Consider the following 17124-nt stretch of genomic DNA (forward strand, 5'->3'; position numbering starts at 1 on the left):
CGAAACTTGAATGTATATATTTACAAAAATACATATCACATATTTATGATAGCATATAAAATATTCAGGATGAGTTTCTAGAATTTTTTTAAAGGTAAGAGACTAGTCTCGGTTACATATATATCATATTTAGGAAAGCAAGTAACATATTTAGGAAGGGCTTCCATAAAAATTAATTGGTTATGCATTGGAAGGTTTCAGTCAAAAGTTAATTGGAATCAGGAGATAAAAGAGTAAGAGTTTCAAAAGAACGTAATAACATCAAGTCTAGACAAGATCCAAATTGCATAAAAAAAAGAAACACACAAAAATTGTATATAACTCAAATCTGAATTAATCAAAACCATATATCAGTTACAAGCAAAATATTTTGTAGATAAGTAAAAAACTGACGCATATCCAACCCACTCTCCTACTATTTTTCCTCAAGAAAATATGAAAATGAATCTTTCATATTGAAAGGAGAGATACACAATAGTCTCAATCCTTAGTTTGACGCATTTTCTTTCTAGATTCTGGCGTCGCGTCTGCTTTACCTCCATCTGTAATAGACGAATCCTGGATGTTCATATAATAAAAATGAACCGGTAAGGCTTTTGAGAGACTAAGGATTGGTCACAAAGTTACAGTAAATGAACCAGCTACTCTTACCTTTTTCTGTTTTTGTGATCTCATACCCTGTCTTCGTGATTTTCTGTTTTCCTTTATCTGCTTCTCCTACATTCAAGAGTTTTGGTAAGCACTCTCATCTGAAGAAGAAGTGAAACGCACTTGTTTGCATTTTCTCAATAAAACCCAAACCTGAGATGGAGTGTCTGGGTTATCCACTTGGGTTCTGAGCATTCCTTGTTTTTGTGATCTCTTATCCTTTCTTTGTGATCTTCTGTTCCCTTTTATCTGCTTCTCCTAACATTAAAGCCGGTAATTTTATTAGGACTCATCAGAAGAACTCGTTGGCATGCTCTCAAATAGTCAAATGCACAAAAAAACCCTGAGATGGCTTCTCTGGATCATCAACTTCATCATCATCATTGGTTCTAAGCTTTTATTCCTTCATTAGTTTTTCAGAACGAGCATGCTTCTGAAATGAGGCAAATCAAAATAAAAAAACCTTAAGAATAACTAGAAGACTGAAACAAAGCAAAAAGAAGAAACAATACTTACAGATTTTACTCTACTCTTTCTTCCAATTCGGCCACATAGATACAAAGAACACACAGGCGGATGAGCAGTGCTAGCTAGAAACCCAGTTAAGGCTCTAGGAGCTTTCCAAGCACAGGAGAGAACACTGCAATCACTTCTTACATTCCCGTCTCCTTTCGTTAGATTGCATATGTTCACACATTCCACAGACACAGCTTCACCACAACGGAGACGAGTAGCTAAGATTGAGATGAACACCTTTCCACAGACGCACGCCCGTGTAGATCTCCAGCACCAAACATCCCACCGAACACAAGTCTAGATACATGTCGGCGACCCCGTCACGACGACGACGACGACGACGGAGAGGAGACGACGACGACGATGACGGAGAGGAGACGACGAGGACGACGACGGAGATGAGATGACGACGACGGCAGAGAAGGAGACACGACAAAGATATTTCAAATCGGGAATCTCAATTTTTTTTTTTAATTTAATCAATCAAAAGAATTAAAGGAGAGGGCATAAGGGTAAATGACACACTTAATGAAACCTATTTTTGTGACTTTTGGCCCTGAGTGCTATTTTGGGGACAAAAAGTTGGATTAGTGCTATTTGATTCATTTTCTCTATTTAATACTTCTTTTTATTTAAACATTTAGCCATTATTTTTACAATAAATTAAACAATATTTTTTCTAAATTTTTTTATTTAAAATTATGTCACTATATTTACAATTCTTTATGGTGAAAATAAAAACACAAACTCAAATATAGTATATTATATAAAATAATTTTTAAAAACACTATTGTTACCTTATTTAGTTTAGTCAAATATAAAAATTTCAAGATTTCAATTTTCAAAAAACAAAATCATAAAATTAATAATAATTCATAGAAAACTAATGAAAAAAATTAAAATTTTAAAACATGGATAAAAGTATGTCAAGAAGAAAAAAGCAATGGCTTATGTTATTAATAAAAATTGGAAATCCATTATATCAGTTTTAAAATATACAAAATGGACTAATCTAATTACCTAAAAACATTGTTTTGTCTAAAATAATCATAAAATATAATTTAAATTTTATATACATATTTCAAATCAAAATAATAATTTAAAGTTTATTTATATAAAAAATTGATTTAAAATATGCATATATTCAAAATTTTATTTTTACTAAAATATTTTCTAATAACCATTATTAAAAAATATTTTCAATATATATAAGAAAAATACAACAAAAAGATTAATTTCATATACCAACTTAAATTATGGTTTTTATATTTTACATTAAACTTTAAGAATATAATATATATGATTATTTATAAGATGGTACATATAAAATACTATTAATTATATGATTATTTATATGATGGACCAATACAATTAATTATATGATGACATATATATGATACATAATAGTGACTAGAGATGGACGTTCAGGTATCCATTCCGATTCGTTTCCGATCTGTTTGAGTTTCGCATTTCCGGGGTCAAAGATTTCAGCCCATCGATATATTTCTAAATTTTAGTTCGAATTATGACTAGAGTTGGGCGTTCAGGTATCCATTCGGGTTCGTTTCGGATCTGTTTGGGTTTTGGGTTTCCGGGGTCAAATATTTCAGCCAAACTCAGATATTTCTAGATTTCAGTTCGAATTATATTCGGATCTTTACGGTTTCAGTTCGGGTTTGGATAACCCATTTAAATTATTTTTTAAAGTTCATTATATTTTGGATTTCTTAAAGTATATAAATAAAATAATATATTGTATATAAATCTGAATAACATATGTCAGAATACCTAAATTTAACATATAAATTGGTTTGGTTTAAATTTTGGATCAAAAGTCAATAATTATGTTAAATATTTTTGGTGTTTTGAGTGTACTTCCACTATGTTAGATATTTATGTTTGACTATTTTTATATATTTTCAAGTATTTAAACCAACCTAAAAAATATCATATATATTCTGGATGTTTTTATATACATTAAACTAAAAAAATACTTAATATATATATATATACATATATATATATAAGTATATAATCTTTTTCGGATACATTCTGATTTAAAATACTTCGGTTCGAATTGGTTATTGTTTCGGTTGTCTAAATATCGAAATTTTGAATAATTTGGATATTTAATCAATTTTGGTTCGGGTTTGGTATTACTCTTTCGGATCGTGATCGGTTCGGTTCTTCAGATTTGACTTTTTTAATCCATCTTTGATATTGACATGAAAACTAAATAGTAATATATATTTGAAATATACATCCGCACGGGCGTGCGGGTCAAAATCTAGTATAGTGTTATGACTTATGAATTTCATCATCATCAGTTTATTAATCAAAAGGTATAAGTTTAGAAAATACAATCTTTTGCCGTTATAATTTAAAAATCAAGTTTTTACTAAATATATATAATTTATTTTCTTTAGTTTATACAGTTTATAAATAAAAATATTTTTTAATTATTGTAGATTTTGTTAATAGGTGTTACTATAAACTCCGGTGAAGAAAAAAATTGTGTAGATACAACTAACAAATGTTAGTAGCTAGGAATCATCAAAAAAGGAGTCAATCATCTATACTATTATTTGATGAAGCGGAAATTGCTTGCATGGGCTTCATTAATAATTCGTAACTATGGTTTTAGTTTGTAAATTTATCTTTTATGTTATTTCAAAATACTAATTAAAAATTATTAAGTAGTTATGATGATAATTTTTTTACAAGTGTTGTTTAGCGATAGAATAAATACAGAATTTTGCAAAATACTAAGCAGTTATCTAAGTTTCGTTGTTATAAAAAAATAAAAAAAAATTTCTGATAGTTTAAAATTTAAAATTAATTAAATAATTTAGATTAAAATCAAAGAATTATGTTAAAATTAGAAATAGATGAATATATACTAGTTTGCACAAGATGCAGACCTTCGTCTAATTTTATATGTAACACATAAAATATATGAATATACATTCCTATGGTATATGGTGAACTGAGTTGTAACAGTAAATATTACACTACTAAAGCCATACCACTTAATTTATTGACCATATAATTATGCCACTACAATTTTTTTAAAAATATGAAAGCATCATTAGCATATACAAAATACATCTCCCTCCATTTCGTTATTGTATACATATATAAATAATAACACTACATATCTACATATATATATGTAATTAAACATATATATATTTGACAATGATATGTACACAGAGTACAAAATATATCAATTTACAGTTATTAACATATATAATATACATATTTAAATAAATGCTACTAAAATTACCTCAAAAATTTGAGGAGCGAAAGTTGACAAGATAATGCTTCTGTATTGTTGAAGTGGTGCATAGAATAGAGTGAAAGTGTAGTGATTTATTGAAGAAAATTCAATGTATTTTAGGATTAGTTATTTTAAAAATTCAGTTTATAGTGGACAAAAGCTCTTACAGTTCTTTCTTCCCTTTTCAGAGAACAGAAAACAAAAAATTGTTATTGACAATATGGAGACATCCAAATAAATGAATTTTCGGAAATTGAAAAAGCTGTATGATAATGTTTGCAGCAGTACAACATGTGCAACTAAATTGTCATTTTCCTATTATTTCATTCAAAACCAAATTCATTATACAGTAGATGTTTTTCTGCATTATGTGCATACATAAGAATTTAAAATCTGTTTGACCAAAAAAAAATCTAAATTATATATATTTTGGATTTTATTATTTACATACAATATTTCTTTTTAATTTTTAGTTTAACTATATGTAAAATTAAAATAAATAACTAATTTTTATTTAAAATTATATATATATATATTATATATAAGAGAAATACCTTAAGATAATTTACTTTTTTTATCAAAAATCTAGCCTCTAAGGATAAAAATGACCAAAATATTTAATTAAATAGGTAAATATACATTTATACCTCTAAGGTTTAACTAATCTAACACTTAGGATTTAGAGTTAAGAAGCATTTTTGGGACTGAATTTTAAAATTTAAAAATTAAAAAGTAAATATAAAAACTGAAAACAAGATTAAAATAATTTCAAAAAATCATTTTTGAATTCAAAAAAATTGCAAAAATAAAAACAAATACCAAAAAAATTCCAAAATTATAAAAAATTTTGAAATTGAAAAAATATAATTCGAAACTATAAATTTTTTTATTTATATTTATATATCTATGATATAAGGATCTTTTATACGTTAAATGTAATTTTTGGTCATTTTTCTTCTTAAATGCTATTTTGTCACAAAAACTTTGAAAAATGTAATATAATTTTGAAAAGATTTTATCTGTTTATTTGGTTAAATATATTAAACTAAATTCTATAGAAGTAAGAGAATTTTTTAGGTATATATTTATCAGTAAAACTAAATAATATTTCGAAAGTTTGTAGATACTAATGCTATTAGAACTAAAAATACAAAATTTAAAAAGGTGCATAAAACATCGAAGAGTAGTGTTAGTAATTAAAAATATTATATAAAGGTACAGAATATAATAAAAATTATTTAAAAAATTATAAAAATTATAAAGTCATAATTAACTTCAAACTATATCATCACTGTTAGTATAACATGTCATAACTTTTTTTTCAAAATCAATGTGGTGATGATGTCACATAACAAATCATTTTTCAGATAAATAATTTATAGAGGATTGTTTCGAAATTACTAGTGTATCCTCATTTGCAAATAACTATAAAACCAACATGATTCTTCAATATCAATCACTCATTAAAAAATCTTTTTAAGGGGGATGTATGAATCATGGATTTTAAAGTGTTCTGATTTTGTTTCAAAATCCCCTGTTATTCAGCCAGTGATTTATAAAATAATTCTCAAATCCAGTGTTATTAAATATAACATTTGTGTAAAGTCACCAGAAATAACTTACAATCCACTGTTATTCAATGACCAATTTATAAAAACCAAATCAAATCCACTGTTATTCAAAAGAAACCAATTTTGAAAAAAAAAACCAGAAAAAGGATTTGATGCAAGCTTTCGATCATTTCTGAGTCAAAAATCTTTGTTATAGAAATCACACCTCTAGAGCTGTTATTTGGAAGGAGCCAGAATTAATATTAAAAAATTAAGCAGAAAAAAAAACTATAATCCAAATCCCCCAAATTGTACGAGCCTCTCTCAAAACCAGAATCTACACCACCAAATTCATCTTTGTACATCTCTCAGATGCAAAAACTATGACCTCGCTCAGCTTCCCTTTCAGCAATCTTTGATGTTGACCTTTTGACCATGATGGCCCTTGAGACTTTTATGTCTCTCCTTTGTGAAATAGTCTTGAACTGCCAAGATGCAAAGAAACCATTACGATACCGTTAAGGTAGAATCACAAGTACTGATTTTATTTTTGTTTTGGATATATATATATATATATATATATATATATATATAATATATATATTATATATATATATATTGTTGATATCTTTCTTCTTTAGCTAAAGTACGTCACCACCGCTTTGTATTACGTGAGTAATTTCTTCTCCAGCATTATTCACACCATGTTCACCAACTAACAATTTCTTATGACTTGTTATTTATGTTTTTCTGCAGAGATTTCAATGGCTCGTATTGTTAATGCAAATGAAGAAATACAAGTTAAGAAAAAGAGAAAGAGGATATCAAATTTCAAGATAGACGTTGATATTCTCCTACTGGTCTTCTCAATCATCGTGAAGGTACGCAATATCGCTTCACGTATTCCACAGATACAATGTCAAGTTAGAAGATCAACTACAAGACTTGGACATGAATACATACAAAACGCATTGGTTGAAGATCCTGAACATTTTCGACATCTATATCGTATGTATCCGGATGTGTTCTTGAAGTTATGCTCTATTATAAGTGTAAAGATGGGATTAAAAGATACAAGATATGTTTCAGTTGAAGAAATGCTGGCCATCTTTTTGTTCATTGTTGGTCAAAATTCAAGGTATATTCAGGCTCAAGATAGATTCAAGAGGTCACGATTCTCAATAAGTACGAGTTTTCATACAATTCTGAAAGTGTTAAATGCACTTGCTCCGAGCTACATGGCTAAACCTGAAACAACAGCACCCCCAAAGATAAGAGATTGCACACGATTCTATCCTTATTTTAAGGTACATGTAGTTCTTCTCTTATGTATTTTTGAATCCCGCAAAAAAATTTACATACTTCTATATTTTATTAGGATTGTGTGGGAGCTATTGATGGAACACATATTCTTGCGATGATAAGTGGAAAGGATTCATCTAGCTACCGCAATCGAAAAGGACAAGTATCACAAAATGTTTTAGCTGCATGCAATTTTGATTTAGAATTTATATATGTTCTTAGTGGATGGGAAGGTTCAGCTCATGATGCTAAAGTATTACAAGATGCTTTAACAAGAAATTCTAACAGATTACAAGTTCCAGAAGGTATGTCTTATTCTTATGATTAAAATATTGATATGTTATTTTGTATTTTTCTTAAAATTATTTGTATATGTTATACGATTTCAGGAAAATTCTATTTGGTCCACTGTGGATACGCCAATCGTCGTAATTTCCTAGCCCCATTTCGAAGTACTCGCTATCATCTTCAAGATTTTAGGGGACAAGGCAAAGATCCTGTGAATCAAAATGAGTTGTTCAATCATCGTCATTCATCCTTGCGAAATGTGATTGAGAGAATTTTTGGTATCTTAAGTCAAGGTTCCTCATCTTCAAATCTGCTCCACCATTTCCGTATAAAACACAAGCAGAGTTAGTTCTTGCATGTGTTGTTTTACATAATTATCTTCGTAAAGAATGTCGTTCAGACGTGTTTCCCGAAGAAATTGCCGTCGTTAATGGTAATGAAAGTGACGCCCAAGATATAGGTGAAGATGAGAACATGGATGATGATCTTCAAAATGGCACTCAAGAACAACAAAGAGTGAATGCTAATAATTGGAGAGCTAATATAGCAGCAGCCATGTGGGCAGATGCTATGCATATGGGATTTTGATGCAGCAATAGTTTACGTTGCTTTTAGAAGTTCTCTTTGCCACTCTGTTTTTAAATTTATCTTTCATGATTTTGTTTATGAATTTGGGTTTTTGATAAACAATTTTGATCTATTATATTTATATTTGCTTTTATAAGTTCTTGAGCTTTCTTGAATCTGGTCAACAGTGTGCTGTTAGAACTCGTAAATTGAAAGTGAATTGAAAAATAATCAAGTGAACTTTTTGACGTTTCTTGAATATTTTGTTCTCATATCATTTTTTTTACTCTGTTGTTGGAAAGAGTGATTACTCACGTTATAAAATAATTTGACTTTGAAAAGCATTCTGAAATTTAAAGATCAAATGATCTCAACTACTCTGAAATTTAAGAAAAAATCACACCCAAATCTTTTTTCCTTTTTTAAAATCTCAACCATATAACTGAGATTTTGTCCAAATCTCTTCAAACTCCATTTTTTTTCAAATCCACCCAGAGTTTTAAAATCCATGATTCAATACATCCCCTAAGAGAAAAAAGAGAGTTGTAAACAAAATGGAAGAAAATAAAGGAAACTTACTTGATGAAGAAGCTAAAGCTTCCCTAGACATATGGAGATATCTCTTTGGGTTTGCAGATATGGCAGCTGCGAAGTGTGCAATTGATCTCAAAGTACCAGAAACCCTTGAAAACCATCCTTCGTCCCAGCCGATGACCCTAACTGAACTCTCTTCTGCCACCTCCGCCTCTCCGTCACATCTCCACCGTATAATGAGGTTTCTTGTGCACCAAGGACTCTTCAAAGAAGTCCCCACAAAAGATGGTCTTGCCACAGGCTACACTAACACGACCCTCTCTCGCCGTATGATGATCACAAAACGTGACGGCAAGTCGCTGGCTCCTTTGCTTCTCCTCGAGACAAGTCCAGAGATGCTCGCTCCATGGTTGAAAATGAGCTCAGTTGTCTCTTCGCCGGTTAAAGGTTCGGTTCCACCTTTTGATTTGGTGCATGGTAAGGAGTTGTGGTCGTTCGCAAAGGACAATCCGCGTCACAGTGAACTGATTAATGAGGCCATGGCTTGTGATGCAAGGCGTGTGGTGCCACATGTAGCCAGAGCTTGTCACGGTTTATTTGACGGCGTGGCTACGGTGGTGGACGTTGGAGGCGGTACCGGAGAGACAATGGGGATATTGGTAAAGGAGTTTCCTTGGATCAAAGGAATCAACTTTGATCTTCCTCATGTTGTTGAAGTAGTTCAAGAAATGGATAATGTCGAGAATTTTGGGGGAGATATGTTTGACTCCGTTCCTGCATGCGACGTTATTTTCATTAAGGTTAGATTCATTCCCATATTTTCATTAATCATTTTGATTAATTATTAGTACTTAAATTAATAATATTTACATTTTATATAATTATAATTTTTTAATAATCATAACATTATAATAAATAAAAAATTTATATCTATAAAAATTATACTATTGGCTTTTTAAAAAATATAGAAAATATTTTTGTTTTAAAATTTTATAAAATAAAATTATTATTATTTTTATATTATTTTTAAAAGAATTTTACTTTCCCACAGCTATAAACGATAATTGGAATTAGTTTTTGAATTTAAGAGATTTAAAAATATTTTAAACTATTTATTACATTTTCTGTTATTGTTACAAAATGCTAATAATGTTATCAACCGCAAAAACTGCGTTTGTTTGTAGGTGATAACAGAAAACCAATCATACTCTAGTAACATCAGTTAAAGTGATTTTCCAAAAATATTTCTTTCTAGTTTTTGAAAGAATAAATGAAACTAATCATTTTTTTCTTGACCAAAAACTGAAATGACTAAATGTAAAACGAACATTCCTTCTTTTTTGGTTTCAAAACTGTCTTCTTAGTGTATACGTAAGATGTTGGAAAATCATTTAAAAAGACTCGTATTAAGGAATTGATTGGTTGTTGCTGTTGCTTTAGATTTTTTACTTTAGATTTTTTCAAAGTACTTGATAAAAGCGGTAGAAAATTTGATTTCTAGAAACAATATATTTCTTTTTAAAGATTTTGGACTATAACTTTAAATTTTCTTAATAAAACTTGATTGATTTGATTTTATTACTTTAAAGAGATTTATGGCTGTGTGGAGCACTCACAGTCATCACCAATCATCTCCTAAGCTGCACAGATTATGTTATGATTTTGCATACGACGTTTCATATGTGGATTCACTGCCCTGCCTGGGTTGGCAGTTAGTATAGTATGCTTGATGATAAAATCTAAAATATAAATTACAGTTTCTTAGTTGTAACTTGTAAGTTTGGCTTCTTCATTGATAAAAGTTTAATGTATATTTAAATAATAAAAATAAATCTAATTAAAAATAAGATAGATGATGATGAAAGCGTCTAACGTTGATAATATAATTATCAGAGATTCAACTTTTAAAAAAAGCCTCTAATGATAACATTTGAAAATTGTAAGAGCATATCCAATGATAGAAATACTCATAAAAGATTTTCAAAAATAATTTTTATTTTAAATTTCTTAAAAATAACAATTCTAACCATGTGGTCCCATAATTTTTTCTTTTTGGCTAAAAAAGGGTTAAATTTGGATTTATTAAAAACACATACTTAATCTTCAGATGGAAGTACATCCCATTGATAGACTCTCTCCTGACAATTCAATTGAGTTGAAAGTAATAGCTCATATTCGTGTGGCCAGTAGATTTGAACCCAGATTCACCGTATTGGTTTTTAATTCCCTCAAACGTTAATAGACCATCACCACCGGTTAAAATTTAAAAATTCATATCGCTTATGTGTTACATAATTGCAAAGAGTTTTTCTAATGGTTTTTTATTTGAAACCTGTTTTTATCCTTTTCCTTTTCTATTTATTTTTAATTTTATCTTTAGTAATTTAGATACTTGAAAGTTACAATTGAAGACGTTCTAAGAACGCTATAATAACTTATTTACCCTTCAAACACACAAAAAAGGAACAATAATAGGGGACATGTAAAATGTAAGACAACTTCTAAGAAACAGAAACTTTATCGATTTTTGTATTTGACAAAAAAGGTTTTGATGTCAAACGGCAAAAAGAGCAAAAAACATGCATCACGTTATTCAAATATGCTATAGGATCTGACCACTAGTGAATCAATTGATAGCAACGACTCCCACCCACCTAAAGCTTCTCTAGCTACTCCCAAGGGGCAAAAGACGCATCGTTTAATATTATCTTAAAACAAAATTGACGAATTTTATAACCTTTTCACCACTAAAATTTTATTTACTTTTGTAACTACACCATGCGATGATCTGTTAGGCACTTGGCTCTTTTGTATTTTGCTTTTTACTCTTTTATATATCTATTAATTTAACAAACGTTGTTGTATTAAGAACTATCAAGGAACACTAAATTAGAAAACTATAAACCAACTTTATTTTTTACAAACCATTGTTTAGGTCTGTAACTGTAAGAATACCGTGAACTTGTATATTAAATGTTATATATCAATGATTACCTTCTTAAGAACACAACATGTGTTATTTTCGAACTTTAAATAATTTCGTAGTCTCGATGAGGAAAGCAAAACATAAAATATCAGCTAAAAGAAATTCCAACACTATCAGTGTAAATTTACTTACAAATATATGTTCGTAAGCAAAACACAATTATCAATCACATTTGAGAATAAGATTACAAAATGGCTAATTATTAATACTAATATCTTGCCTTAGTAGAGAAGTAGGTATATCTAGTTATGTATCAACTAATTTTCTTGAACTTGGACATTACTATAAAACCAGATATTAACTAACTTGACAAAGAAAATATATATTATCAAATAATAATCATGATAAATGAACTGGTTGACAAAGAAAAAAATCATGATAAATGAACTTTGATATAAATAAAATTTGTGGTAAAGGATGGCAGTGGGTTTTACACGATTGGGGAGACGAAGACTGCATAAAAATATTGAAAAACTGTAAGGAAGCGCTCCCACCAAAGACCGGAAAAGTGTTAATAGTGGAATCCGTGCTCGGAGGAAATAAAAAAACGATGATAATGGAAGAAAGAGATGATAAACTAGAGTATGTGAGATTAGCGCTTGATATGGTGATGATGGTTCACACAAGCACAGGCAAAGAAAGAACTTTAAAGGAATGGGACTTTGTCATTAAAGAAGCTGGTTTTGCTCGCTATGAGGTTAGGGACATAGATGATGTTCAAAGTGTCATCATTGCCTATCGCTCTTAGAAGATGGAGATAAAGAGTCAAATGCAAGCTGAGGAAGAGCTAAAAAAAAAGCATTTGAGAAATATCAAACATAATTGTGTAATTTGGTACTAGCAGCATGTGGGGGAAATCTATACCTAAGTGTATCATTGTGCTTGTATGAAAATGTTTTTTTTTTTGTGAGAATTTTTCATGGTTTGTTTTACCAGTCGTGTTGTATTGTGTTTGTCATATTTTTCACATGTTTTTCTATTTGTCTCGTTGATTGTTTGTTGGCATATGAATTGGTACTATAGTCTAATGAAGTGCTTTCTCTCTAAATATTTGAGAAAGGGAAAAACATTCTCTTTTAGTTATTAAGACATACAAAGACTCCCACCCACAACCGACATTATCTAGATACTCAGAATTGGCAAAAGATACTGTAATGACTCAATATCCAGCCCGCAAACTCAAACCCGTCAAAGTCCAGACCCAGGCTTAGAGTGGACTACAGTATTACGACACCTGTAGAGTTATACATATATCCTTATGAGAAAATACAGTGTATCTGTTACTATCATCGCATTGGTTGTACATGTCTAGGTGCACTAGACATATATGTTCTGTGTGGTGTAATAGGCACCGTGTTTGTTTCTGTAGTGGGAGTTCTATTTATTCAAGTAAGTGGTTTTGCGGATTAGCATCCCATATCTTGTTGAGCGATTTCTCTGTTGTTCACCCCTCTTCTTTTTCCTTTTAGGTGAGGCCGATAATCAGAAATGATTCTCGGATTGGTGCTGATATTTGGGTTTTGGGTTTCTATCACTTTTATCGTTATTGGGCCTTCTTTGGACTTTTTTTTATCTTTTATGTTATTTCGTATTTCGGATTTATCTTATTATCTATATTTCGGATTTGACGTTATGGTATTGTATTGACTTTTATGATATGACGTGGAGTTTATTATTCATATATCATTACTATTTTGTATTATTATTTTATCTCGGATTATTTAGTTTATTATTATTTCGGGAGTGACATGTGTCACAAATACATCTTTTTATATGTTGTATTAAAACTAATTGATTAAATTTACATATTTTTGCAGATTAAATATATTTGGATTTGTAACTATACATACACCATGTGATATTCTCTTACTCACATAGATTTTTCGGTAGCATTTTACTCTTGGAAATTTTTTAAACATAACTCAAAATTTGAAGTCAAACACAAAATGATCCATGTGTTTTTAAAACTTTTATTTGCCATATTTATCCTAGAAGTTCGAGTTATTCACGAAAAATTTCATATTTATTTGTTTTTTATTAATGAGTGTTTTATTCATTCATCCTTATTTTCTTCATTTATTTACAACAATTCTATTATCATCAAAACACTAACCATCCACCATGAACAACCAGTTTCAACCTCTAAATGCACCTAAAATCAACATATTCATCTTCATATCCTCATTTTTTACACAAATAAAAAATATTTCTTCAACTTGATATCTTATTTTATTTCATTCAAAAATCATAACTTTTTTTATTTCAAAAACAATAAGCTTATTAGTGTTACTCAAATTTAAAATTCATGGTCAAGAACGAATGAGTAACTTCCATTAAAAAGTTATGTGTGCATGTAAAAGCTAAATAATATTTTCACTGGATGTAAAAATGATATTTGAATTTTTTTCAGATCTGTTTGCGAAGAAGATTTCTCAAACGAGAAGACTTTTGGTCAATGCATATGTTAGTTTTACAATTGATTTTGTGTGGTTCTTAGAGAAGACTTCTAGAAGATTACTCTGCAAGTCTTCTTTTACTGTTAGATGAAGTCTTCTCACTATCGTAAGAAGTCTGACTAGGTTAGTTTTGCAAGTCTTCCGTTAGAATACTTCTAAATCTTCTATGAAAAAATCAGATAAAGTCAATTGCAAAAATAACATATGCAAACTTTTTGTGACAATGATAAGATTTTATGTGAACTTAAGTCTAAGAAAAAGTCAATTATCTGCCGAATTTTTATCAATTTCAAAACCAATCTGTTTACTAGAGAAGACTTCTAGGGAAGAGTTTTATGTTAGATTTTCAAGAGTTTTAAGTAATTTTAAGGTATGTTTTTTTAACTTTCAATAGTATTAAAAAGTAACTTTAAGAATATCAAGTCATGTGGTTTAATATGTTTTAAATCATAAGATACACTTTTTAAATTCCATGAGGTTTAAATTTTCAAATTTCATCTAAAATTTAATTTTGATCTTTAGAGAATTTGACTAAATTTTCTTTAAAAGTCTCATCTTTTAGTTTTAGTAAATTTCACAAAGTTTTTGTGTTGTTGTGTTTTGTTATGAGTGGGTAGAATGATTAAAAAAACTTTCTTGATATATTGTATCAATAATTTCAATAATGTTAGGTACTTTTGTAAAACATGAACATATTTACCAAATTATTTTGATTAACATCTCTTAAGGTTTACAAAAGAATTCACAAATAAAATAGTGCACATACACAAACAAAACTATTACATATTAAACTAGATATCATTTCTCAACATAGATAAGTTAGGATTTCCACTTGACATCATCCATTTATACCACTTTGGCAAAAGACTTTGTAAGACTTCCTGAATACTTCGTGGGAAGTATTCTACCATAAAATACATTAGGAGACTTTTCAAGAAATCTTAACGAGAATCTTCTGAGAATTTTCTAAAAGTCTTATGAGAAGTCTTCCAAAGTCTCACTCAGATCTGAAAAATCATGTCTATTCAAAAGCATTCATATTTTTTGAAAGAAATAGAAAACTTCAAAAATATTTTATTCTTAAATAATAAAGAAAACTGTCATGTTAAGTTGAATCTATAATTTTTTAAAATCTAATATATAAACACACACAAAATACATATAAAAAGAATAAAAATTTGTTACCATTTTGGACAGAAGATTTTGAAAACTTCGTGAGGCAGAAGTTTTTTAGTATAAAATACATCCCAATAAATCTTCCAAAAATCTTCCAAAAGTCTTTTGAGAAGTTTTACAAAGTCTAACTCACATCTGAAAATCTGCATATTTAAAAACATTCAAATGGCTTCAAAACATAAAAAACCTATATATATCATATTAGTAGTAAGTAAATATACTCAATAGCGATAAAATATAATAGTTTGCTTTAGTGATTATTTATTCATAAAATGAGTGAACAAATTTTTTAATTTATTCCTTCCATCTTTTTAAGTCTCGTAACTTCTTTTATATTATAGAAAACTTCTTTTACAATCTAAACGTATGAATTTGTATTTGTCATACCATGAAAAAACATATTCTCACTTCTATAATTTTTTAAAAAATATTATAATCAACACTTTTATAAAACTTATTTTTAACATATAAACCATATGTATGATGGATTTATAGTTTTAAAAATATTTATAAAATCATTTAATTATTTAATAATAATTTATTTTATAATTATTCTTTGCCTCCAACGAAATTTTTCGCTGGCTCTGCTACTGTTTCAAAGTATGAATGTGTGATGAGTGTTGATATTCAAATGATATATTTGGAAAGTTACGTTCTTTACTCTTCAAGTGAAGAAACTATACTCACATGAATGAAGGACGAAGAAGAAAACAAGGATATATTTTCTTATTTTTGCAAATGACAAATTCATATTTTTATTTTGATGTATGAATTAAAAATTATCCAAAAATATTTTAAATTTGATTTCTGTTATGAAAATCTTAATAGATTGTAAACAGATTTGTGATATGAATATTAATTAATAAGTAAATAATTAATTATTGAACAAAAAATTATAGAATTATTAATAAATTTACTATTAATTAAATAATTTTTAAAATTACATTTAAATATATAATTCCTTTAGAATCAATTATTATAACTGATTAAATAATTAAAACTAATTATAACAGTTATCATATATATATATATAATTGCGTCCAGTGGTTAACATATATTTTTTTCAAGTGGCACGTATTATTATCAAGGAAAAATGATTGCTGACTACATAAAATATAATCATAACATGGCTAACCATGCCAACTAAACAAATGTATATTTAGCTACACAAAATATATACTATGCATGACAAATCCCTCACCTTTATGATGTTATGTAATTAACATTACAAGTTTAATTTTTTTTTTACGACCACAAGTTTAATTTTATCCATGGAAAAATGAGTGTATGACAGAGACCGTTTTAAATTTCTCTTTTCATCAATTAAAATATTGACGTGTCTGACGGTTGTTTACTTAGATAAGATTTTGATCCGTGTTTAAAAGCGTAAGAATATTTTTAACAAAACTAACATTTTTTTTGTTTTAGTGTACCTAAAAATTTTTATTCTTGTGTATTTGGAAATAAAATTATTATATTATTATTATTTTATTTATATTAAATATAACTTTATATAATATATTTTTCTTTTATTTTTTAGTTATTTTAATCTGTTTTGTTATGAAATTTTAATAAAATGTCTATAACTTGTTTGAATTATTGTGTGATTTAATACTTATTTGATAATTTTTTTATTATAAAACTTATTTGATGTCCATTTAAAGTTCATAGCAAAACAGATTAAATAATTCAAAGAACAAAATTCAATAATAACATATATAACTTTCATATTAATATAAATGAACATAATACAATTATATAGGTTTTAAAATACACTAAAATAAAAAATGTTGAAACACTACTTATAAAAAATGATAAAAC

The 17124-nt window shown here is 28.3% G+C and overlaps 3 protein-coding genes across 5 annotated transcripts; 2 read left to right on the plus strand and 1 right to left on the minus strand.

Moving 5' to 3' along the window:
- Positions 1-283: 283 nt before the first annotated feature.
- Positions 284-1700, minus strand: LOC108829643 (uncharacterized). 3 transcript variants are annotated; one of them, XM_056991780.1, is made up of 5 exons: positions 1165-1700; positions 991-1081; positions 802-906; positions 652-708; positions 284-558 (listed from the first exon to the last, which is right to left on the minus strand). In XM_056991780.1, exons 2-5 carry the CDS (start codon positions 1030-1032, stop codon positions 481-483), a joined length of 282 nt encoding a protein of 93 aa, XP_056847760.1. In that variant the 5' UTR covers positions 1033-1081; positions 1165-1700; the 3' UTR covers positions 284-480. The 3 variants fall into 3 exon arrangements, with proteins under 3 accessions (XP_056847760.1, XP_018458765.1, XP_018458764.1); XM_018603263.2 differs by having other exon boundaries at positions 652-717; positions 1165-1628; XM_018603262.2 differs by having other exon boundaries at positions 284-542; positions 652-717; positions 1165-1627.
- Positions 1701-6751: 5051 nt separating this feature from the next.
- Positions 6752-8350, plus strand: LOC108839466 (uncharacterized). Its single transcript, XM_056991930.1, has 3 exons — positions 6752-7301; positions 7373-7601; positions 7686-8350. The coding sequence occupies exons 1-3, from the start codon at positions 6759-6761 to the stop codon at positions 7931-7933; spliced, it is 1020 nt and encodes a 339-aa protein (XP_056847910.1). The 5' UTR covers positions 6752-6758; the 3' UTR covers positions 7934-8350.
- Positions 8351-8705: 355 nt separating this feature from the next.
- Positions 8706-12419, plus strand: LOC108821379 (acetylserotonin O-methyltransferase-like). Its single transcript, XM_018594416.2, has 2 exons — positions 8706-9485; positions 12096-12419. The coding sequence occupies exons 1-2, from the start codon at positions 8706-8708 to the stop codon at positions 12417-12419; spliced, it is 1104 nt and encodes a 367-aa protein (XP_018449918.1).
- The last annotated feature ends 4705 nt before the right edge of the window (positions 12420-17124 follow it).

The sequence above is a fragment of the Raphanus sativus genome, chromosome 8 (genome assembly GCF_000801105.2).
Source record: "Raphanus sativus cultivar WK10039 chromosome 8, ASM80110v3, whole genome shotgun sequence".
NCBI classification, from domain to species: Eukaryota; Viridiplantae; Streptophyta; class Magnoliopsida; order Brassicales; family Brassicaceae; genus Raphanus; species Raphanus sativus.

Coding starts and splice junctions, on each gene's coding strand:
- LOC108829643 (XM_018603262.2), bottom strand. CDS start 1,032: ATGATGATGATGAAGTTGATGATCCAGAGAAGCCATCTCAGG. Junction 907..990: donor TCCAGAGAAGCCATCTCAGG/GTTTTTTTGTGC, acceptor CTTTAATGTTAG/GAGAAGCAGATAAAAGGGAA. Junction 718..801: donor ACCCAGACACTCCATCTCAG/GTTTGGGTTTTA, acceptor TCTTGAATGTAG/GAGAAGCAGATAAAGGAAAA.
- LOC108839466 (XM_056991930.1), top strand. CDS start 6,759: ATGGCTCGTATTGTTAATGCAAATGAAGAAATACAAGTTAAGAAAAAG. Junction 7,302..7,372: donor GATTCTATCCTTATTTTAAG/GTACATGTAGTT, acceptor ATATTTTATTAG/GATTGTGTGGGAGCTATTGA. Junction 7,602..7,685: donor CAGATTACAAGTTCCAGAAG/GTATGTCTTATT, acceptor ATACGATTTCAG/GAAAATTCTATTTGGTCCAC.
- LOC108821379 (XM_018594416.2), top strand. CDS start 8,706: ATGGAAGAAAATAAAGGAAACTTACTTGATGAAGAAGCTAAAGCTTCC. Junction 9,486..12,095: donor GCGACGTTATTTTCATTAAG/GTTAGATTCATT, acceptor AAAGGATGGCAG/TGGGTTTTACACGATTGGGG.